A 23,667-nucleotide genomic window follows, 5' to 3' on the forward strand; every position below is an offset into this window, starting at 1 on the left:
ACACATAAGTACTCTGATAATAAAATTTACTTTGAACTTTGAATAGAGGTGGATGCTACTACGCTTCTTGTATCCAGTAATGTATCAAAAAAAAGCATAGACTACTGTCATTAATGTTGTTATTTCATGGACAGTTTTGTACGGAAGGTGATATAAAAAATATGGTGAATCAGAGTATGTAATATGATGTATTCAATACAATGAGAACAATTGTGTTGAGACAGTAAATGCAGCACAGGATGTGACACAACTCTTAACCTGGAGGAATGATCCACTGAAATTTTCAGATCCTGCAACAGATATTCTAAGATGTCGAGTGCAGTGAAATTTCAGTCAACAGAGACCAAGAGATTGATTAAATTTATAGCTGATTGAACTTACAACTGTATAGTTACATAAATAATTAACCAATTACAAAATTTCATATACTTGATGTTTTGTATGGGTTTATTCTTTAAGAAGATGCAGTGTACATTATATCAAATAAAATGTATCTTGAATAACAGGGTGAATGGAGTGACATTACTTTGATACACTGAAGTCACAGACACCGCTGATTCATTGAGAGACCCTTCCTACGATTGAGAATGCTGTATGGATACTTGAACCTCTGTTTCTTTGCTTTTGCAAGCCGACAGGTAATTTCATTAAACGTGTGGCCAGCTGTGTTAGCACAGCATGTCTACTGGTCAATCCTCAAACAAAACTGACACAGAAGAGGGTGGAAACTCTCCGCAGTTTGGAGAGAGTGGAGTAATTAAAGCTTTGGCGGTGAATCCTATGCTTAAAGCTGCCTGTGTGTCTCCAAAATCCATTACCCATTTCAGATTTTTAGGAGCAGCAGGATTAACTTTGCACTGCGTTTCTTCATTGAAATCAGAGACATGCCAACACCTGTGGAGCTGTTTGAAGTGTCTCTGAGTCCCTGTGTAAAGAAGTAATTTGTGGAAACAGTCTTAAGTTTGTCCTGAGTTCCTGTGTTCCATATCCTTCAGGATGGACATTTCTGAATGCTTTGTATTGGGTTTACAATCTCAGAAGACCATAAAATAAAGGAGCAGAATTTGGCCATTCTACTGTACCTATGGAATCTGCTCAATCATGGCTGATTTTTACAACCCATTCTCCAACCTTCCCATAACCTTTAGCTCCTTTTATCAACGAAGAACACATCGGTCTCTGTCTTAAATACACACAATGAATTGGTGTCCACAGCTCTCCGTGGTAATGAATTCCACAGGTTCACCATCCTCCACTGAAGAAATTCCTCTTCATTTCAGTTCTAGATATATGATCATTATTCTGAGACTATACCCTTGGATCCTAGACCCTGCTACTAATGGAAACGTCCTCTCCATGTCCACTCTATCCAGGCCTTCTCAGTATTCAGTAGGTTTCAATGAGTTCACCCCATCCCCCTTTCCCTCTGAACTTCATCGAGTACAGTCCCAGACCAATAATATTCCTCATACTTTAAACTCAGTGGTGGAGACCCCAGAGTTAAGGTTATTTAATATAGTTTAACCTCTAACTCAGAATTATGTAGATTCAACCCACTGTACATATTCTAAATGACACAGCCCAGGCTAACATCCCATTGTCAAGCTGGTGTGGGCAAGAGTGTGGTTGGAAAACATTAAAATAACATATTTTGTGATCCACTGTAGGATATTTTGGAGGACTGATAAAGAACTATACATTACTTTCATATTACTGAGCAGAAATTTTGAAATTTTGGTGAGGACATAAACGTTAAATAAATGCAACAGTGAGAAGGTTCTCAGCAAGTTTTCAGAAGAGGTGGCAATGAAATGGATAGAATACGGGCAGGTGGGACAGGTTTACAGCAATGGACTCAGGAAGATGCATATAACAAAATGATCCCTGGTACAGGGGAAGGAATGTGACCTCTGGGAAGAGGGAATGTGACCCCTCAGAATGTGAATGTGATCCATGGGAGAGGGACTACATCCTCTGTAGACAAGGTTAAAGATCCCTGGAGAAGGAATATGATTCCTATGGGAAGAAGGGTAGGAAACGAATCCAATAATTGTTCTGTGAATGCATTTAGTTGAATAGGTTGAGGCATTGCTGATTAAAACCATTGAAGTCACTAAGTCAGTAGTTGTGTTTGATGGATGAAGCGTGCCGATTGGTGCAGCTGTTGCGTGCTTTTATTGGTTGCCTTGTATAAACAACGCTGTAAGTTCGAAGGAGGCAGTTGTGAAACCAGGCCCATTATGAGTTGCCTGTCCTCCGGTTAGCATCACCATGTGCTGCTTCCGTGAGGGATTCCTACTTCAGGTGCTTCTCGATCCAGTCTTTGAACGGTGCTACGTTGGTATAGACGGTGAAAAGTTCTTGGCTGCATTCCCTCTCGTAGCCCCAGCTGACCAGACCCACCAGGAACCAGGTGGACATTTCACCAGCCTTGTCTGCTGCTGGGAAGGTGGCCACCCCTCCCGTCTCCAGTGGGCAGATGTTTGAGAAACCTCGGGGATCCTGACGGGCACAGAACATGTTCTCGGTGATGCTGACAGAGATCCCGTTCTCCTCGTACTGCTGCTCGCACTGGACCGCGTCGCCGATCTCGATGGTGCCCACGCGCAGGGTGTCATTGCCGCGGCCAGACTCCTTGGGCTCGCTCTGTATCCTCCAGCCGGTGACATAGCCCTGGGCGCTGATGGTCGATAGATCCTTCACGTCAGGAAGACACACTGGCTGTACCTGGTTGGTGATCTTCGCCTTGTCCATCAGTTTGATGATAGCAATGTCGGAATCCAGCAGAACCGGGTCGTAGGAGGGATGCACAATGACTCCAGCAATCTGAAGAAAGTAAAGTGAGAATCTCAGAATGGTAGGTTAAAAATATTGTTCTGCTTTGTTGGTTGCCTACTGCTTTTCAGGATGAAACACATACAAAATGCTGGAGAAACTTAACAGACCAGGCAGCATCTATAGGAGGGAAATAAAACATCAACTGTTTATTCATTTCCTGGCCTGTTGAATTCCTCCAGCATTTTGTGTGTGTTGCTCAATCTCTTGTGTCTCTGCCCTTCAGGATGGGCGAGCAGTCAGCACCCTTAGCACGCTCCCTAAGCAGCTCCCTCTGCATTGCCCTATTGGTGTTAGGTACAGCTCTTCCCAACCTCAGTATGTACTCCTATGGAAAGTTTGCACCTCAGGAAGAGCAGAAATGGGGAGAGACTTTGGGTAACAAAATGTTACTGTGGGTAATGCAGTTGCCTCCCAGCCCCAGGAACCTAGGCTTGTTTCTCTCCCCTTCTTCTCATTGTTTCCTTTCACCCACCCCTGCCTTCTTAATGCATCGTTCTTTAGAAGGGTCACCCTCATATACCAGTAACTAGCTTTGTTAATTCTTGTGAGGAAACACCTTTAGCATCAGTTAGACAGAACATTGAGTACTAGCAATGAGAATGGCTGGTAGAATTGTTCCCTCACAGCTCCAGTGACCTGGGCTCAATCATGGACTCTGCCACTGTCTCTGTGAAATGTTCCCCCTGGATACCCTGGTTTTCCTCCACGTGTTCCAGTTTTCTCACCCTGCCCCTTCACCCCCACCCCCCACCCGTCCGCAAGACATGACGATTTGGTGGGTCTATTGACCAAGGAAGTGGTAGAAACTGAAGAGGAGTTAATGGGAATATGGGAATAAAATAGGATTAGTGTGGAATCAGTGACGGTCAGCAGTGACTTGGTGAATCAAAGGGCTGATTTCTTGCTAAATATCTCAATTACACTATGAAACATAGCCCATGTCCAACAGTGAATGCTTAGAGGACAAAGCAGTCTGCTGGTTCATTCAACAATGGGGAAAGGGGTTCTTAGATTACACGTCAGAGCAATGAGTACCGTCCCTTCAGGGTCTGATCACCAGAGGAGCTCCCTGCCCCTTCAGGATGAAGCCACTTACCTGCAGGTACTGCCGGCTCTCCTCCTGCTTGGCTTCATCGTAGAAGTACTTCCCCAGGACCACCATCAGATCTGCCGTGTTGATGAGTGCCGCCTTGCCCAGCTCCGTCACGCAATGGGCAGCTACCACCACGCTGCGCTCATTGAGAACTGCCCCACTGCAGGCCAGAAACCAGGAGTGCCCGCTGACAATCTCATTGCTGGTCTGGGACACCTTCTGGTAGAGCGCGGCCTGCCAGGGCCAGGCTATCGAGGGCAGGTTCTGCCAGCTGAAGTTGCCCAGCTTTCCGCAGACTGCAGATCAGGAGAGAAAGAGAGAAAGGCAGGGTGAATGTTACTCTTCAGGGAGACACATGAGGAGATACCAGACAAAGAGAAAGGTCGCAGTCAGTCTGAGCACCACACCAGAATACAATGATATACACCTTGAAATTGGAGCATCTAGAAGTATTATAATACTAAACCATCAGACCATAAGGTATTTGGCACAAAGAAATTCTGCAGATGCTGTAAGTCTTGAGTGACACACACAAAATGCTGGAGAAACTCAGTGAATCAGGTAGTATCAATGGAGGGGAATGAACAGTCAACGTTTCAGGCCAAGACCCTTCATCAGGACTGATATAAGAACAGTTTTATCCCACTTGGCCCATCAAGTCTGCTCTGCTATTAATCATGGCTGATTATTTTACAACCCCATTCCCCCACCTTCTATCAATTAGCCTTAACACCTTACAACCAAGAACCCAACAATTTGCCCTGAATGACTTGTCCTCCACAGTCTCTGCGGCAATGGATTACATCTTCCGGCTGAAGAAATTCCTTCTCATATCAGTACCTTTTTGCTGAGACCATTCCTTAGACCAAAGTCTCTTAAGCTAATGGAAACATCTCTCCACATCCACTCTATCCAGGCCTTTCAGTATCCAGAAGATTTTAAAAAGCTTTCCCTTCATTCTTCAGAACTCTATTAAGAACAACCCCAGAGACATCAGACGCCCCTCATACACTCAGCCTGTTATTGACAACATCAGGGACGTGGATCAGAAGAAACTCAGAAGACCTGCATTAGAGGTGGAAGGGTCCCATCACCTCACAACTATTGCCCTTCTGTCCCAGCTGTGGCAGGATCTAGGGGTCACCACCAAAGAGGCAAGTCATCCATCCTCCATCCTGAAGAACTGCCTGAGAAGAAGGCAATGGAAGATGTGTTTAACATAATTAATGGATTAATTGGGTAGACAGAGGGAAATTATTTCCCTCTATCGAGAGATATTGAGGCTCTAGTTAAGAAAAAGAGGAAGTTATACACAATACATAAAGAATGGAAACTAGTGAATCTCTTGATGACCATCTTGTGCACTTAAGAGAGAAGTTAGGAGGACAAAGGTGATATGAGAAAGATATGGCAGGCAAGATGAAGCAAATCCCCAATAGTTTCTACAGGTATATTAAGAGTAAAAGGGTAAACTGGGAGAGAACAGGTCCTCTTGAAGATCAGCAATTGTCCTTCTTTGATTCTATTGTGTTTCTTGTATTTACTGTGAATGCCTACAAGTAGATTGCATCTCGGGGTTGTACAAGGTGACATATGCACTTTGACCTTTGAGTTTGGATTAAAGATGCAAAAGCAGAAATGGAAAATATTCTTTCATATTTACCTGGAATAGTCTCTTGGTCAGGTGAAAAGCTCCCCTCAGAGGACAGATCAACATCATCAAATTGGGAAATTTGTTGTGGAGGGACACTTCAGTCCATGAACTTTGAGAATATTATTCCCAAATTATTCCTTTATGTTGCACACCTCTTATCCAGCTCTCATTTTCCCAGCTCCTATGCCTGACCAAATTTGACTGATCCTTTCCTTGTCCCCCCACCCTGTCTCCACTTCACAGTACTCCTAACCCCTCGTCAACCATGCCCACTCCAGCCCAGTTTCTCACCCCAATAACAACTGTTGTCCTTCAGTCATCCCTCTTCCTGCTCCCCCTCCCCAGTCGCACTGCAATCATCCCTTCACCAGTCACCATCCCCACCCCCATCCTCTCCTGCTCCCCCTCCCCAGTCACACTGCAATCATCCCTCCACCAGTCACCATCCCCACCCCCATCCTCTCCTGCTCCCCCTCCCCAGTCACACCGCAATCATCCCTCCACCAGTCACCATCTCCACCCCCATCCTCTCCTGCTCCCCCTCCCCAGTCGCACCGCAATCATCCCTCCACCAGTCACCATCTCCACCCCCATCCTCTCCTGCTCCCCCTCCCCAGTCGCACCGCAATCATCCCTTCACCAGTCACCATCCCCACCCCCATCCTCTCCTGCTCCCCCTCCCCAGTCGCACTGCAATCATCCCTCCACCAGTCACCATCCCCACCCCCATCCTCTCCTGCTCCCCCTCCCCAGTCGCACCGCAATCATCCCTCCACCAGTCACCATCTCCACCCCCATCCTCTCCTGCTCCCCCTCCCCAGTCGCACCGCAATCATCCCTCCACCAGTCACCATCCCCACCCCCATCCTCTCCTGCTCCCCCTCCCCAGTCGCACCGCAATCATCCCTCCACCAGTCACCATCCCCACCCCCATCCTCTCCTGCTCCCCCTCCCCAGTCGCACCGCAATCATCCCTCCACCAGTCACCATCCCCACCCCCATCCTCTCCTGCTCCCCCTCCCCAGTCGCACCGCAATCATCCCTCCACCAGTCACCATCCCCACCCCCATCCTCTCCTGCTCCCCCTCCCCAGTCGCACCGCAATCATCCCTCCACCAGTCACCATCCCCACCCCCATCCTCTCCTGCTCCCCCTCCCCAGTCACACCGCAATCATCCCTCCACCAGTCACCATCCCCACCCCCATCCTCTCCTGCTCCCCCTCCCCAGTCGCACCGCAATCATCCCTCCACCAGTCACCATCCCCACCCCCATCCTCTCCTGCTCCCCCTCCCCAGTCGCACCGCAATCATCCCTCCACCAGTCACCATCCCCACCCCCATCCTCTCCTGCTCCCCCTCCCCAGTCGCACCGCAATCATCCCTCCACCAGTCACCATCCCCACCCCCATCCTCTCCTGCTCCCCCTCCCCAGTCGCACCGCAATCATCCCTCCACCAGTCACCATCCCCACCCCCATCCTCTCCTGCTCCCCCTCCCCAGTCGCACCGCAATCATCCCTCCACCAGTCACCATCTCCACCCCCATCCTCTCCTGCTCCCCCTCCCCAGTCGCACCGCAATCATCCCTCCACCAGTCACCATCCCCACCCCCATCCTCTCCTGCTCCCCCTCCCCAGTCGCACCGCAATCATCCCTCCACCAGTCACCATCCCCACCCCCATCCTCTCCTGCTCCCCCTCCCCAGTCGCACCGCAATCATCCCTCCACCAGTCACCATCCCCACCCCCATCCTCTCCTGCTCCCCCTCCCCAGTCGCACCGCAATCATCCCTCCACCAGTCACCATCCCCACCCCCATCCTCTCCTGCTCCCCCTCCCCAGTCGCACCGCAATCATCCCTCCACCAGTCACCATCCCCACCCCCATCCTCTCCTGCTCCCCCTCCCCAGTCGCACCGCAATCATCCCTCCACCAGTCACCATCCCCACCCCCATCCTCTCCTGCTCCCCCTCCCCAGTCGCACCGCAATCATCCCTCCACCAGTCACCATCCCCACCCCCATCCTCTCCTGCTCCCCCTCCCCAGTCGCACCGCAATCATCCCTCCACCAGTCACCATCCCCACCCCCATCCTCTCCTGCTCCCCCTCCCCAGTCGCACCGCAATCATCCCTCCACCAGTCACCATCCCCACCCCCATCCTCTCCTGCTCCCCCTCCCCAGTCACACTGCAATCATCCCTCCACCAGTCACCATCCCCACCCCCATCCTCTCCTGCTCCCCCTCCCCAGTCACACTGCAATCATCCCTTCACCAGTCACCATCCCCACCCCCATCCTCTCCTGCTCCCCCTCCCCAGTCGCACCGCAATCATCCCTCCACCAGTCACCATCCCCACCCCCATCCTCTCCTGCTCCCCCTCCCCAGTCGCACCGCAATCATCCCTCCACCAGTCACCATCCCCACCCCCATCCTCTCCTGCTCCCCCTCCCCAGTCACACTGCAATCATCCCTTCACCAGTCACCATCCCCACCCCCATCCTCTCCTGCTCCCCCTCCCCAGTCACACCGCAATCATCCCTTCACCAGTCACCATCCCCACCCCCATCCTCTCCTGCTCCCCCTCCCCAGTCCCACTGCAATCATCCCTTCACCAGTCACCATCCCCACCCCCATCCTCTCCTGCTCCCCCTCCCCAGTCGCACCGCAATCATCCCTCCACCAGTCACCATCCCCACCCCCATCCTCTCCTGCTCCCCCTCCCCAGTCGCACCGCAATCATCCCTCCACCAGTCACCATCCCCACCCCCATCCTCTCCTGCTCCCCCTCCCCAGTCGCACCGCAATCATCCCTCCACCAGTCACCATCCCCACCCCCATCCTCTCCTGCTCCCCCTCCCCAGTCGCACTGCAATCATCCCTCCACCAGTCACCATCTCCACCCCCATCCTCTCCTGCTCCCCCTCCCCAGTCGCACTGCAATCATCCCTCCACCAGTCACCATCCCCACCCCCATCCTCTCCTGCTCCCCCTCCCCAGTCGCACCGCAATCATCCCTCCACCAGTCACCATCCCCACCCCCATCCTCTCCTGCTCCCCCTCCCCAGTCGCACCGCAATCATCCCTCCACCAGTCACCATCCCCACCCCCATCCTCTCCTGCTCCCCCTCCCCAGTCGCACCGCAATCATCCCTCCACCAGTCACCATCCCCACCCCCATCCTCTCCTGCTCCCCCTCCCCAGTCACACTGCAATCATCCCTCCACCAGTCACCATCTCCACCCCCATCCTCTCCTGCTCCCCCTCCCCAGTCACACTGCAATCATCCCTCCACCAGTCACCATCCCCACCCCCATCCTCTCCTGCTCCCCCTCCCCAGTCGCACCGCAATCATCCCTCCACCAGTCACCATCCCCACCCCCATCCTCTCCTGCTCCCCCTCCCCAGTCACACTGCAATCATCCCTCCACCAGTCACCATCCCCACCCCCATCCTCTCCTGCTCCCCCTCCCCAGTCACACTGCAATCATCCCTCCACCAGTCACCATCCCCACCCCCATCCTCTCCTGCTCCCCCTCCCCAGTCGCACTGCAATCATCCCTCCACCAGTCACCATCCCCACCCCCATCCTCTCCTGCTCCCCCTCCCCAGTCGCACTGCAATCATCCCTCCACCAGTCACCATCCCCACCCCCATCCTCTCCTGCTCCCCCTCCCCAGTCGCACCGCAATCATCCCTCCACCAGTCACCATCCCCACCCCCATCCTCTCCTGCTCCCCCTCCCCAGTCGCACCGCAATCATCCCTCCACCAGTCACCATCCCCACCCCCATCCTCTCCTGCTCCCCCTCCCCAGTCGCACCGCAATCATCCCTCCACCAGTCACCATCCCCACCCCCATCCTCTCCTGCTCCCCCTCCCCAGTCGCACCGCAATCATCCCTCCACCAGTCACCATCCCCACCCCCATCCTCTCCTGCTCCCCCTCCCCAGTCGCACCGCAATCATCCCTCCACCAGTCACCATCCCCACCCCCATCCTCTCCTGCTCCCCCTCCCCAGTCGCACCGCAATCATCCCTCCACCAGTCACCATCCCCACCCCCATCCTCTCCTGCTCCCCCTCCCCAGTCGCACCGCAATCATCCCTCCACCAGTCACCATCCCCACCCCCATCCTCTCCTGCTCCCCCTCCCCAGTCGCACCGCAATCATCCCTCCACCAGTCACCATCCCCACCCCCATCCTCTCCTGCTCCCCCTCCCCAGTCGCACCGCAATCATCCCTCCACCAGTCACCATCCCCACCCCCATCCTCTCCTGCTCCCCCTCCCCAGTCGCACCGCAATCATCCCTCCACCAGTCACCATCCCCACCCCCATCCTCTCCTGCTCCCCCTCCCCAGTCACACTGCAATCATCCCTCCACCAGTCACCATCCCCACCCCCATCCTCTCCTGCTCCCCCTCCCCAGTCACACCGCAATCATCCCTCCACCAGTCACCATCCCCACCCCCATCCTCTCCTGCTCCCCCTCCCCAGTCGCACCGCAATCATCCCTCCACCAGTCACCATCCCCACCCCCATCCTCTCCTGCTCCCCCTCCCCAGTCACACCGCAATCATCCCTCCACCAGTCACCATCCCCACCCCCATCCTCTCCTGCTCCCCCTCCCCAGTCGCACCGCAATCATCCCTCCACCAGTCACCATCTCCACCCCCATCCTCTCCTGCTCCCCCTCCCCAGTCACGCCGCAATCATCCCTCCACCAGTCACCATCCCCACCCCCATCCTCTCCTGCTCCACGACCCACCTGATTTCAGGCATATTGGAACTTCTTTTCCAGTGTTTCTATCCTTAATTTCCTTGCCAAGTTAAAACCTCTTCTGACCAACCTTCTGGAAATCTTATACTGTGCCCACCTCATCAAAGGTTTCAGATTAATGATCACATTTTAGCAGAATAGCTTCCTTTTTTCTATGTGATCCAGCAAACAGTTACTATAACCTCAAATTTATTTGAAATGCAAAACAGGAAAATATGCAAAGAAATCCTCCGTCCATTGCAAAGCCTACCATTCACATTGCACTCTTTAAATCCCTCCTTAATGCTTCGAACTAATGAAACTGCCAATACCCTATTTGGATGCGCCGTGGGGTGTTATGGAAACTTCTCTGCACAAGGCAGAAATTGTGGAGGGTGGTAGACAGAGCCCAATAATGCATAGAAAACAGACTCCCTTCCAATGGCTCTGTCCCCTCCTCCTGCTACCTCGGGAAAGCTACCAACATAATCTAGCACCCCTCCCACCCCAGTCTTCTTCCTTCTCCCCTCTTCCAGCAGGCAGAAGATACAAAAGCTCAAGAACATGTACCTCCAGGCTCAAGGACAGCTTCCATCCCACCGTTATAAGATTTTTTGAATGGACCTCTTGTACAAAAAAGAACACCTGATCTCACAGTCTTACTCAGCGTGGTCCTTGCACCTTATTGCACTTTATTCCCTATAACTGTAACACCATATTCTGCATTCTGTTATTGTTTTTCCTTCTGTACTTGTGTATGGAACGATCTGTCTGGATGACACGCAAACAAAAGCTATTCACAGACAGTAACAAATCAATAACTAATAACATCATCTCAAATACACCTATTGCAGGAGTCTCTATTACAGTTTGATTTACTTGCTTATGTACCACGACCTTTTTTAAAGGGATAGCCTCCAAACATGGTGTGGAAGAAGGGTCAGCAAAAGAATTAATGAACTAAGTAGCTAACTTGCAGTTTTCCATTTGAACCGTAACCCAATATCCTAAGCTTAGACCTGCAGACAGTCTTTCATAATCAGGATGCAGCACTGTATGCAGATGGACAAAAAGACAAACATACGCTCATGTGACGTAGTCACTTACTTAAATTTAAGACCACAAGACCATAAGATATAGGAGCAGAATTAGGCCATTTGGCTTATCAAGTCTGGTCCTTGTCTGTTCTATGATTAAAAATATCTTGTGCTACGGATGTGCTTACTCGTTCCAGGTTATCCAGCATTATGTCATGGAGAGCTTGCAGCACAGTGCGTGGCTCTGAGTTGCACAGTAATTTCAGCATATAGTTACACTGCTGAACAGGCAAATACTGGCATGTGTAAAATATCCACTTGAATGCCAGTATTTGCCTGATCAGCAGTATAACTATATACTTGACCTTTAAACGACATCTATTTCCTCCTTGAATGGAGTTGATGATATAGCCTTCACTGCTTTCTCAGGTAGAGAATTCCATGGTCCACCACCTTCCAAGTGAGGAAATGTCTCCTCAGCTCATTCCTAAATGGCCTAACCCATATCCTTTGGCTATCTCCTATAGCTTCATCCTTGCTGCGTCTATCTGTCCAGTCTCATTGGATGTTATATTACATAAAAAATTAGATTTTAAAACACCCTTTTCCCATTTTACCACCAAAAAGATGGGAACCTAAATGCTTTTATCTGGGGCCATACTTACTGGGAATACACAATGGTGATCGGCCACTCCATTTGCCTGTTTTGAGACATGTTCTCTTCCTGCTTCCAAGGCGCCTGTAGAAGGGGGAGATGCACTCATACTCCAGCTGTGTATGAGGATGAAAGAATCCTGATGGGAGGTTCCCGACATGCTGTACTGGGGCTTTCGTGGGTGAGACTTGGGACTGCTCCTTGTCTAGAATGGTGGCCAGTAGCCGGTGAAGTGGAGTCCTCCTATTGATGAAAACAAAGGTTCTCAATCTTATTACGTCACGTTACTCTGACAAATAGTACTACTCAAAAGATTTGATCATAGAATCCTGTGTCAGTCTAAAAGTGTGTCAAAGGGATTGCCTGTGTATAGCATAGAATCACCTCACACAGTGTTATCACAATGACAAGGCAGCCTACACAGTGTAAAGCTAAACTTTTGGTGAGAGAGTTTGTAAAAGCTTGATTAAGCAGTTAAAATTATGTACTAAATTTTAGTGCTTGATGCAAATTAGCCTGTGACACAAAATTCCAATGAACTAAATATTAAGTGTAATATATAACAGACTGCACGGTTTTGTATCCAGAAAGTAGTATGTGAGAGTTTGCTGCTAGCTCAACTCCCTGCTTCTACAAGTATACATTTGACTTGAATGTCAAGCTCAGGATTACTGAGTTGGAGCAAGAACTGCGGGCACTTTGAAAAATGAGGAAGGGCAAGGGCTCTTCCTCCCCAAGGTGGGGAAGATCAGAAAGGGGTTGGTATAAAGAACTTCTTGTGTCCACTTTCCTTTGTTAAAAGTGGTTATGGTTAAGAACATTGTCTATTTAATTCAATGGCCAGATTATTTTGCAGGTAAAATGATACAACTTCAATAGGTTTAGGATATTAAAAAATATGATTCAGTCACCAAAACGCTCACACATTTCTACAAACATACAGTGGAGAGCAATTCTAACTGGCTGCATCACAGTCTGGTATGGGGTGGGCTGCTGCAAAGGAGTGAAATAAGCTGCAGAGAGTTCCATCATGGGCACTAGCCTCTGAACTATCCAGAACATCTTCAACAAGGAGTGATGCCTTAAAAAGGCAGCAACCATCATTAAGGACCCCTATCTTGTAAGAGCAAGGATGTGATGTTGAGGCTCTATAAGGCACTCATGAGACCACACTTGGAGTATCGTGTGCAGTTTTGGGCTGTGTATATACTGACATTGGCATTGGAGAGGTTTCAGAGAAGAAGCACACGAATAATTCCAGGAATGAAAGGGTTACACATGAAGAACTTCTGGCAGCTCTTGGGCTGTATACCTGGAGTTCAGGAGAATGAGGGGAGATCTCATAGAAACAATTCCGAATGTTAAAAGGCCTGAACAGATTAGATATGGCAAAGACGTTTCCCATGGTAGGGGAGTCCAGGACAAGAGGGCACGACTTCAGGATCAAAGGACTTCCATTTAGAACAAAGATGCGGAGATTTATTTTAGTCAGAGGGTGTAAACCTGTGGAACTTGTTGCCACGAATGGCTGTGGAGGCCAAGTCTTTGGGTGCATTTAAGGCAGAGATAGATAGGTTCTCGATTAGCCAGGGCATCAAAGGGTATGGGGAGAAGGCAGGGGAGTGGGGGTGTCTGGAAGAATTGGATCAACCCATGATTGAATGGTGGAGCAGACTCGATGGGCCGAATGGCCTACTTCTGCTCTTATATCTTATGGTCTTATCGTCTATCACCCAGGACATGAACTCTTCTCATCAGGAAGGAGGTACACACTCAATAATTCAGCAACAGCTTCTTACCCTCTGCCATCTGATTTCTGAATGGACACTGAACCCGTGAACATTACGTCACTACTTTTTTTTCTATTTTTGCACTACTTATTCAATTTAATGATTTAATATGTAATTTAATATATATTTAATATATATAATTCACAGTTTTTTCTGTTATTATATATTGCAATGTACTGCTGCCACAAAGACAACAAATTTCATGACATATGATGGTGATATGAAACCTGATTCTGATTTACTTCTGAAGGCTAAATCAACCAACTGTGGATGACTTAAAAGGTGGACATTATAGAAAGAAAGTTTAAAACTGCCAGTCATCCTGATGGGAGTCATACAGAAAACGGCACAAGATACAGGTAGGCTGTACAGAGAGTGAACCTGAAAATAATTGTGTAGATATATCAATATAATCATGGTTGTATCAAATTAAAAGACTACCAGGTATAATATGGAACCTTCAGAATTAGATAACAGTAAGATTTAAATAGCAATATGGAAATTGGAGTAATATCGGTTAACTATTTTGTCTTAGTATTAACGTTAGAGAAAATGGATAGAAAATTGTTAGAGTCTGCATCTAATTAAGAGTGATTGAAACTTGAACACATTCAGATTGCCTGGGATAGCCTATACCCACTAGTAAATCATTAGTAAACCTCAGTAAAGATCATACCAGATGAACAAATAAAAACAAATGTGAAGAGACAAATTGAAGAGTACCTACAGATGATATTTAAACGTCTTTAGAAGGCGTTTGAGAATGTTCCAAGTTAAATCACATGGAATTGAATGCATATTATTGAATTCTTTATGAAATTGACTGAGGTCAAGAGACAAAAAAGATTATCTAGCTGGTACCAAATTGATAGGGTACAACCAGAATGCCCCTCTGGGGGCCTCAGCAATGTCCACGCTAACTAATAAGATGAAACACCTTCTTTGAAAGGCATACTGGTGAGAGATAGTGTGAATGAGTGCAATATCATGACATGTGCCAGTGAAATTAAGTCTGATTCTGATTCTTAGTACAGATCATTAACAGTTTACTCCAATGAGTAAAATCTTGCAATATGCTTAAAGGACTTGACAGGCTGGATGCAAGGATGGTATTTCCCCAACTGAAGAGTTGAAAAATCAGGACAATTTCAAAGTAAAATGGTAGGCTATTTAGCTCTGACTTGAGGAGAAATGTCTTCACTAAGAAGGTGTGGAAACTTCCGAATTCTCTGTCCTGGGGGGCTTTTGGTGCTCAGATACTGTGCTCACTCAAGATTGATAGCTGAGGGAAGCAAGGGATACGGTGACAATGCTGAACAGAAATCAATTGTAAGTAATGGCAAAGCAGGATCAAGGAGCTGGATAACCTACTTCTGTCTATGTCTCTTAGAGATATAGTCATGCAGCATGAACATACCAATCGGCCCGTCGGGTCACTGCTGACAACCAGGCCCCGTTTGTATTTCCGCATGAAGTCACCTCCTGATTCAATGATTTACCTTTGCACTAGGGACAATTAACAGTGGCCTATTAATCCACCAACCTGCATGTCTTTGGGACGTGGAAGGAACCAGAGCACCAGGAAGAAACACATACGGTAACTTCAAGCAAGGGCAAACTCCACGCAGACGGCACTCGAGATCATGGTTAAACCTGGAACTTAGGAGCTATGTGACAGTGACTCTGTCCACTACACTACAGTGCCGCCTTGTTATTATGTTCCTAAGTTGTACCGTATGCATTTCAGTTTTGGAAAACATAAGGGAATTGGCTCCACCTGAACCCTTGGAGGTTACAACATTCAAAATCGTGCAAAGGTAGCAGGTATACAAAGAGATTAGGACTTAGTGAAATAGATCTTCAAGATGGCATGATCAGGTGTAGTAAAGAATCAAAAGGTTTATAGAATTGTAGGCTTTATAGCTAGAGAATTGGAATTCTTAGGGATAGAGCAGTATAAAGTATTTGCTGGACTGCACCAAGAAGATGGTAAACACTTCTATGCATGGCACCTTCAGAATGATTCTTGCCTCAAAATTCATCGCCTAACAGTTGTATTAAGAAGCTCAAAAGAAAACAGCAGAGGGTTTTACTATTAGAGGAAATATCTCACAGACTATCCCTGCTTTATTCAACATTATGCACCCATGGAGGAACTTCTGGGCAATACCTTCCTTGGAGGAAGTGCAACATTTTTTTTCGAAGGGAATCCAAGAATTCAATTATGATGAAAGATTCCACAAACTTCCTTAAATTCAGGAAGTTAAGGGATGCATGATCAGGAACCTAAAACAGGGAACTGATAGAATAGGGGGTGGTGCAGATACGTAGAACTTGGGTGGCAAGCACTGTTTAAGGAGTGTCGTCTGACTGAATTTGGGGAAAAGGTGCAGCAAACAAGAAGTGGCAGTAGTTTTGAACTTTCTTCAACAAAGAATAATTATCGTTAGGGAAACAGGTTTAGTTTAAGTCCCATATTTTTATCTCTCCTTACAACATAGGAGGTTATTCAGTTGACTCTGAACGTTCCCATCAGTCCCATCGCCCGGTTCACCTGTAACCTATACTCGCTCACAAACTCATCAACTCCTGCCACAGACTCTACCCATTCGGGATAACTGAAGCAGGAGCAACAATTAACCTACAGGGCTGCATTTATGTGGGATGTGGAAAGGAAATGGATCATGTGGGGGAAAACCCATGCTGTTGCAGGGAGAACATGCAAACACCACAGGCCCAGCACCCGGGGTCAGGATCCTGAGGCTCTGGAACTATATGGCATCTGCACCATTGCACTGCCTCGTTGATAATAACTTTTTGTTAACCTAATGAAGGAATGCAGTTAGATCAGACATCAGCCATGACCTTGTTGCATGCAAACACTGGCTTGTGGCACTACCCTTGTTCCACTGTTCCCATGTCAGCATCTACCTACATGTAAATAACACAATAACAAAACCACCTGCATATCTCATTTACTGTGCAAATTGTCCTACAATGTTTTACATAGAGCATAGACCATTTTAGCACAGTAAAGACCCTTTGGCTTACAATGTTGTGCCAGAATTTTATCCTGCTCTAAGATCAATCTAACCTCTCCCTCCTATATGACCATCCATTTTTCTATCATCTATGTGCCAATCTAAGAATTTCTCAAATGCCAGTATGGTATCTGCCTCTGCCACCACCCCTGGCAGGGCGTTCCACATACCCATCCCTCTCTGTGTAAAGAACTTACCTCTGACACCTCCTCTACACTTTCTACCAATCACCTTAAAATTATGCTCCCTTGTATTAGTCATTTCCAAACCTGGAAAAAGTCTCCAGCTATCCATTTGATTCACGCCGCTTATCATTTTGTAGACCTCTATCAGGTCACCTAACACCCTCCTTCACTCCAAAGAGAAAAGCTCTAGCTTGCTCAACTTACCCTCATAAGACATGTCCTCTAGCCCAGGCAACATCTAGGTACATCTCCTCTAAATCTTTCACATTGTTCATAAATTGAGATGACTAGAGCTTAACACAATATTCCAAGTGCAGTCTAACCAGGATTTTATAGAGCTGCAATATTTCTGTAAGGGGTTTCTTCTTTTATGTTACTGCAAAGGCTAACAAAATGGTTTCTTTGTTATGTTATCATTAAAATGGCTTTTCTGTAATAATAACTGCGATGTAAGGAGCTCTCTCTCTCTCTCTCTCTGCTTGTTTGGGTTATATTATTGATAAGAGAGGGAACGAACCAATTGGGATAGATGTTATTCTTTCTTGTGTGTCTGTAAGCTATTGCGTTGCGTGGGCTTTCGGACAGAAGGCGCGATGGGGACAGAGCGAGGAGACGCGATGCTGTAAGCTGGGCGAGGGAACGGACCCCGAGCGGGGGTCCGAGGCCCAGGGTCTTCGGCATGGAGAGGAGATGAAGACAGACTCGTGTGGAGTGTCTGGTCGACCACCATGGTTGGTCCCAGGCGACGGGTTGAGGGGGTTGGAGGGGATCGAATGGTGGAAAGACGACTCCGTTACTTGAGCTCCAACGGTTGTGCACGAAGTGGTTGAACTTTGATAAGTTTGGCGCCTTTTACTTTCCTTTTATATTTTATCTCTATTAATTACATAGTTCCAGTAAGATTTATAAAGTGTAATCACTTAATCGCATATGGTGTATTGTCTGTTATTTGGCGGGGTGGGGTACATCACACAGCATCCACACAAACTTGATTACCCAGTTTGGCGGGGCCGAAGGCTACTCCTCCTAGACGGAAGCGAGCTGAGTGAGCCTGAGGCCTACCAGGGGGCTACACTTCTTTGCGGTTCTTGAACTCAATCCCCGACTAATGAAGGCCAACACACCATACACCTTAAGAACCCTATCAACTTGATCAGCAAGTTTGAGGGTATGATCTACACTGCCAAGGATCCTGCTATTAACTCTATATTCTGTCTTCCAATTTGCCCTTTCGTATAGATAAATCACTTCACACTTTTCTGAGTTGAACTCCATCTGCCACTTCTAATCCCAGCTCTGCATCTGGCCAATATCCCAGAGTAACCTACAACAACCCTCCACACTATCCACAACTGCACCAACCTTCGCGTCATCTGCAAATTTAGTAATCCACCCTTCCAATTCCACATCCAAGTCACTTATACAAAATACAAAGAGCAGGGGTCCCAGAACAAATCCCTGCAGAACACCACTGGTCACTGACCTCCAAAGAGAATATGCTCAATCTACAACCACCCTCTGCTTTCAGTGGGCAAGACAATTCTGAAACCACACACTGAAGTTTCCCTAGATCCCATGCCTCCAGGTTTTCTAAATGAGTTTACCATGGGGAACCTAATCAAACACCTTACTAAAATCCATATACACCGCATCCACTGCTTTACCTTCATTAATGTGCTTTCTAACATCCTCAGAGAGTTCTATCAGATGGTAAGGCATGATCTGCCCCTCACAAAACCATTCTGACTATCCCTAATCAGACTATACTTCTCCAAGCACTTGTAGATCCTGGCTCCAAGAAAATTCTCCAATAACTTGTCCACCACTGAAGTAAAACCCACTGGTCTATACTCCCAAATACAATCTGAAGGTGCATTATCAAACAAATCGATACAGTGCCACAGAGCAAAAAGTTGGGGAAGATAACCAGAAGCTTCGGCAATCAGAGCAGTCTTTGGAAGCATCTTAAAAGAGAGGGAAGAGGAAATTCAGGAAGGGATCTCCAGACCTTACAACTTTGGCTGTGGAAGTCACAACTGGCAAAGGGCGAGGAATAAACAAGAGGCGAGGAACAGAAGTGTATGTGTCAAAGGCTGGTAGAGACAAGGAAAGATGAGATAATGGAGGATTTGTAAACAAGGAGAGTAAACTTAAAACTGAACGTGGCATAACTGGATTCCAATGTCTCACATAGAGCACAGGGGTGATGGGTGACTGACATGCAGGCTGTCCACCTTTGAGTGGACTTTAACTTTTGACCGCAGAGGTTGGCAGAACGCCTGGGGCTGGCCAAACGCGTGATCAGAGTGGGAGTCTAGCAGTGATCAAAACAGGCCTGTATCCGTGAAGAGGAAGCACTGATGGCCAGTCCTCGGGATATTACATTGCAATCTCACAACAGGCATCGGACATCTCACCTGGTCTGAGGCTGTGTCGACAGAATTTTCTGTTTCACCAAGTTAGGGAGCTTGGGTTGCTTGCAAGCTGAAACAGAAAGAAATACACATCAGCCCCAACAGCAAAACGAACAGTGGCACCACCTCACTGCACAAGAGACCTGGGTTCATTGCTGAGGTCCAGCACCGTCCATGTAGAGTCTGTAGCCCTTTGACTGCCTGGGTTTCCCCCGCAGGCTCTGGTTTGCTCCCACGTCCTGATGACAAGTAGGTCAGTAGGTTAAATCAGCGGTCCCCAACCACCGGGCCGCAAAGCATGTGCTACCGGGCTGCGAGGAAACGATATGAGTCAGCTGCACCTTTCCTCATTCCCTGTCACGCACCGTTGAACTTGAACATAGGGTTGCCAACTGTCCCGTATTTGCCGGGACGTCCCGTATATTGGGCTAAATTGTTTTGTCCCATACGGGACTACCCTTGTCCTGTATTCCCCCTGCTAAGGTAGAGCGTTCTATGAAACCTTTCGTGCCAAAATGGCGTAAAGCGAAGAAGCAATTACCATTAATTTATATGGGAAAAATTTTTGAGCGATCCCAGACCCAAAAAATAACCTACCAAATAACACATAAAACCGAAAATAACATTAACATATAGTAAAAGCAGGAATGATATAATAAATACACAGCCTACATAAAGTAGAAACAATGTATGTACAGTATAGTCGGGAAGATTAAGCCAAAATCGATTTGTAGAAAAAAAATCGGCACGTACGCGCATGCGCATATCACACATGCGCACACAGGTGCCCGCGCAAGGCTTCATGGTCATGGTAGTCTTTCCTGGGGTAAACACAAGTGTCCCATATTTGACTGTGACTTTTGTCCCTTATTTGGGAGTGAGTAAGTTGGCAATCCTAACTGTAAAAGACATGTTGAGGTAAGTTTAACCCTACTTGAATGAAGCACCTTCAATTACTCCAAAAGACTGAGGTTTGGTAAAATACTGAAAGGCTTTTATTCGCTGTACAATACGACCTCCACAGTGAGTGTCTGCCCCCGGACTGAGGGGGGAGGGGCAAGGCGAACACCTTTATACAGGGGTCTGTGGGAGGAGCCACAGGGGCAGTCAGCAGAGGGGTGTGTCCAGACAGGCAACCGAGTTACAACATATATACATGGTTTACCACATTCACCCCTCCTTTTTTTAAAAAGAGTCCCGCGGGGTGAAGTGACTGACAATATTTACAAGAAGTATATTTACAGGTTAAGTCTATCAGGTGGTCGAGTCCGTCGCTGTGATCTACGTAGCACCGGCGATGGCGGTTGTGCAGGCTCCGGCCTGACTTCAGGTGCCAGCACGTTAGGCGTTGGTAATCCCTCGTGCGTGTGCGTCGCGCCCCGTATAGGAGTGTGGTGTGGTGTCTGTATAGGGTTTGGGGTACACGGTGTCTCGTAGGTACATACATTGGTGGGTACGGGGTCAATAGTCACCACGGAGTGTTCAGGGTAGGGGTCCGGAGCTCCTGCGGGCGCCAGGTCCCGGATGGAGACCGTGTCCTCCCGCCCATCAGGTAAAACCACGTAGGCGTACTGGGGGTTCGCATGAAGTAAGTGAACCCTCTCGACTATCGGGGAGTATTTATGGCTCCTCGCATGTTTCCAGAGCAGCACTGGCCCTGGGGACGTCAGCCAAGTTGGTAGGGTGGTTCCAGTGGTCGATTTTCTGGGAAAAGAAAAGAGCCGCTCATGAGGGGTGGCATTGGTGGCTGTGCATAACAGGGAGCGGATGGAGTGGAGTGCCTCGGGAAGGACCTCCTGCCAGCGGGAGACCGGTAGTCCCTTTGACCTGAGGGCTAAGAGTGTGGCTTTCCACACTGTGCCATTCTCCTTCTCCACCTGTCCATTCCCCCGGGGATTATAGCTCGTGGTCCGACTAGTTGTAATACCCCTAGCCAGCAGGTATTGGTTCAGTTCGTCACTCATAAACGCGGACCCTCTGTCACTGTGGATATAGCAGGGGTTTCCGAACAGAGTGAAGAGCTTGTGCAGGGCTTTTATAACTGACGTGGTAGTGGTGTCGGGGCAGGGGATGGCGAAGGGGAACCACGAGTACTCGTCAATTACGTTAAGAAAGTCACATTGAGGTCGGTGGAGGAAGGGGGGCCCTTAAAGTCAACACTCAGTCGCTCAAAGGGGCAGGTGGCCTTGATAAGTGGTGCCTTTTTGGGTTGGTAGAAGTGCGGTTTGCACTCTGCGCAGACTTGGCAGTCCCTGGTCATCACCCTGATCTCCTCAAGGGAGTAAGGCAGGTTCTGGGCTTTCTGCATGCTGCGCCGCTGTCAGCTCCTGGCAATTGCAGGCTCGCACGAGTGTCTGTAGGGCCCGGACAAACTCAGCACTCGATTCCCCGGGGCGTTGTTGCCGTGTCGCTAAGCAGTGCCGAGCATAGACGCTGTTTATCGGCCGCAGGTATTGTCTTTTGAATGCGTTCATCGCACCGTCGTAGTTCGGCTGGTTTCTGATCAGTGAATAAACCCGTGGACTGACCCTGGAGAGTAGAACTCTGCGCTTCGCTACGGGGTCGGTCGCTTTAATCTCCTCTAGATACGCTTCGAAGTAGACCAGCCAGAGTTCGAAAGCGTTTCCAGCGTCAGGCATTTGCGGATCGAGGTCTAATTTTTCTGGTCTCAGGGCCTGTTCCATGTTTTAAAATGTACAGCGAATAAAATTGAGGCACCTTCAATTACTCCAAAAGACTGAGGTTTGGTAAAATACTGAAAGGCTTTTATTCGCTGTACAATACGACCTCCACAGTGAGTGTCTGCCCCCGACTGAGGGGAAGGGGCAAGGCGAACACCTTTATACAGGACTCTGTGGGAGGAGCCACAGAGGCAGTCAGCAGAGGGGTGTGTCCAGACAGGTAACCGAGTTACAACATATATACATGGTTTGCCACATTGAACAACACCCTCCACCCCCGCCAACCCTGGGTCAGCCGGTCCACAAGAATATTGTCAATATTAAACCAGTTCGCGGTGCAAAACAGGTTGGGGACCCCTGGGTTAAATACTCACTGTGAATTGTCCCTTGTATGTGGGTGATTGGTAGAGTCAAGGGAGAGTTGATGGGAATGTAGGGAGAATAAAAAATGGGATTAATGTAGGATGAGGGTAAATGGGTGATTGATAGTGTGAACTTGATGGGCTAAAGAGCCTGCTTCTGTATCTTATAACTCTACGAAAGGCAGATCCTCAGAGGAAAATTTCCTCCTCATAGAGTTGTACAACACAGAAACTGGCCCTTCTGCCCACGATATCTGTGCTGGCTAGTTTGCCTATCTACTCTAATCTATTTCCCCACACTACGGCCATGTTCTATTCTGCCGTGCCGTTTTAAGTACCTGTCTGAAAATCTCCTTAAACCTGGAGATCGCATCTGATTCCACATCCTCCTCTGGCAGTGAGTACCTGGTGCCAACCAACCACTCTTCTCTGTAAAAACACTTCCCCACAAATTCCTTTTAAAAACCTCCCCTCTCAATTTAGACTCCTGTCCCTATCATGGAAAAGAGATGCTGGCTCTCTACCCTATCCATGCCCATATAACTCTATCTATACCTCAGCCTCTTTAAGCCAGGGAAAACAAGACCAGCCTAACCAATCTCCCTCCAAAACTAAAGTCCCTCAATCCAGGCACATTCCTGGTGAATCTCTGTTGCACCTTCTCTGGCACAATCTCATGCTTCCGAACAGAGTGGTGACTAGGACTGTAGAGAACACGTCAAATGTGGTTCTAACCAGTGTTAAAACCTCATCTGGTGTGAAAACAATTCGGTGGTACAGTTTTACCTAGGGCAACACACACAAAATGCTGGAGGAACTCGGCGGTCGAGCAGCATCTATGGAAATGAACAAGCAGTCGACATTTCAGACTGAGGCTCTTCTTCAGGACTGGAAAGGAAGGGAGAAGACACAAGAACAAAAGTGTCGGGGCGGGGTGGGGAGGAGGATTAGCTAGGAGGTGTTAAGTGAAGCCAGCTGGGTGGGAAAGGTAAAGGACTAGAGAAGAAGGAATCTGATAGGAGAGGAGAGTGGACCATGTGAGATGGGGAAGAAAGAGGGGGCACTGGGGGAGGTGATAGGCAGGTGGGAAATAGAAGAAGCGAAAAGGGGCAGGGAATTTTTTTTACCAGAAGGTAACTTGCCATCAGGTTGGAAGCTACCT

General features: G+C 48.4%; 1 protein-coding gene across 1 annotated transcript in view; it reads right to left on the bottom strand.

The window, feature by feature from the left end:
* Window positions 1-434: 434 nt before the first annotated feature.
* Window positions 435-23,667, bottom strand: part of pamr1b (peptidase domain containing associated with muscle regeneration 1b) — a 201,082-nt gene continuing 177,849 nt past the window's right edge. Inside the window, exons 11-14 of the mRNA XM_072272190.1 lie at window positions 19,466-19,532; window positions 12,043-12,275; window positions 3,935-4,227; window positions 435-2,826 (exon numbers count right to left, since the gene is read on the bottom strand). Of these exons, the coding sequence (XP_072128291.1) occupies window positions 2,296-2,826; window positions 3,935-4,227; window positions 12,043-12,275; window positions 19,466-19,532 (1,124 nt within the window). The 3' untranslated portion in view covers window positions 435-2,295. The remainder of the gene's footprint in view (window positions 2,827-3,934; window positions 4,228-12,042; window positions 12,276-19,465; window positions 19,533-23,667) is intronic.

This window comes from Mobula birostris, chromosome 11, assembly GCF_030028105.1.
Source record: "Mobula birostris isolate sMobBir1 chromosome 11, sMobBir1.hap1, whole genome shotgun sequence".
NCBI lineage: Eukaryota > Metazoa > Chordata > Chondrichthyes > Myliobatiformes > Myliobatidae > Mobula > Mobula birostris.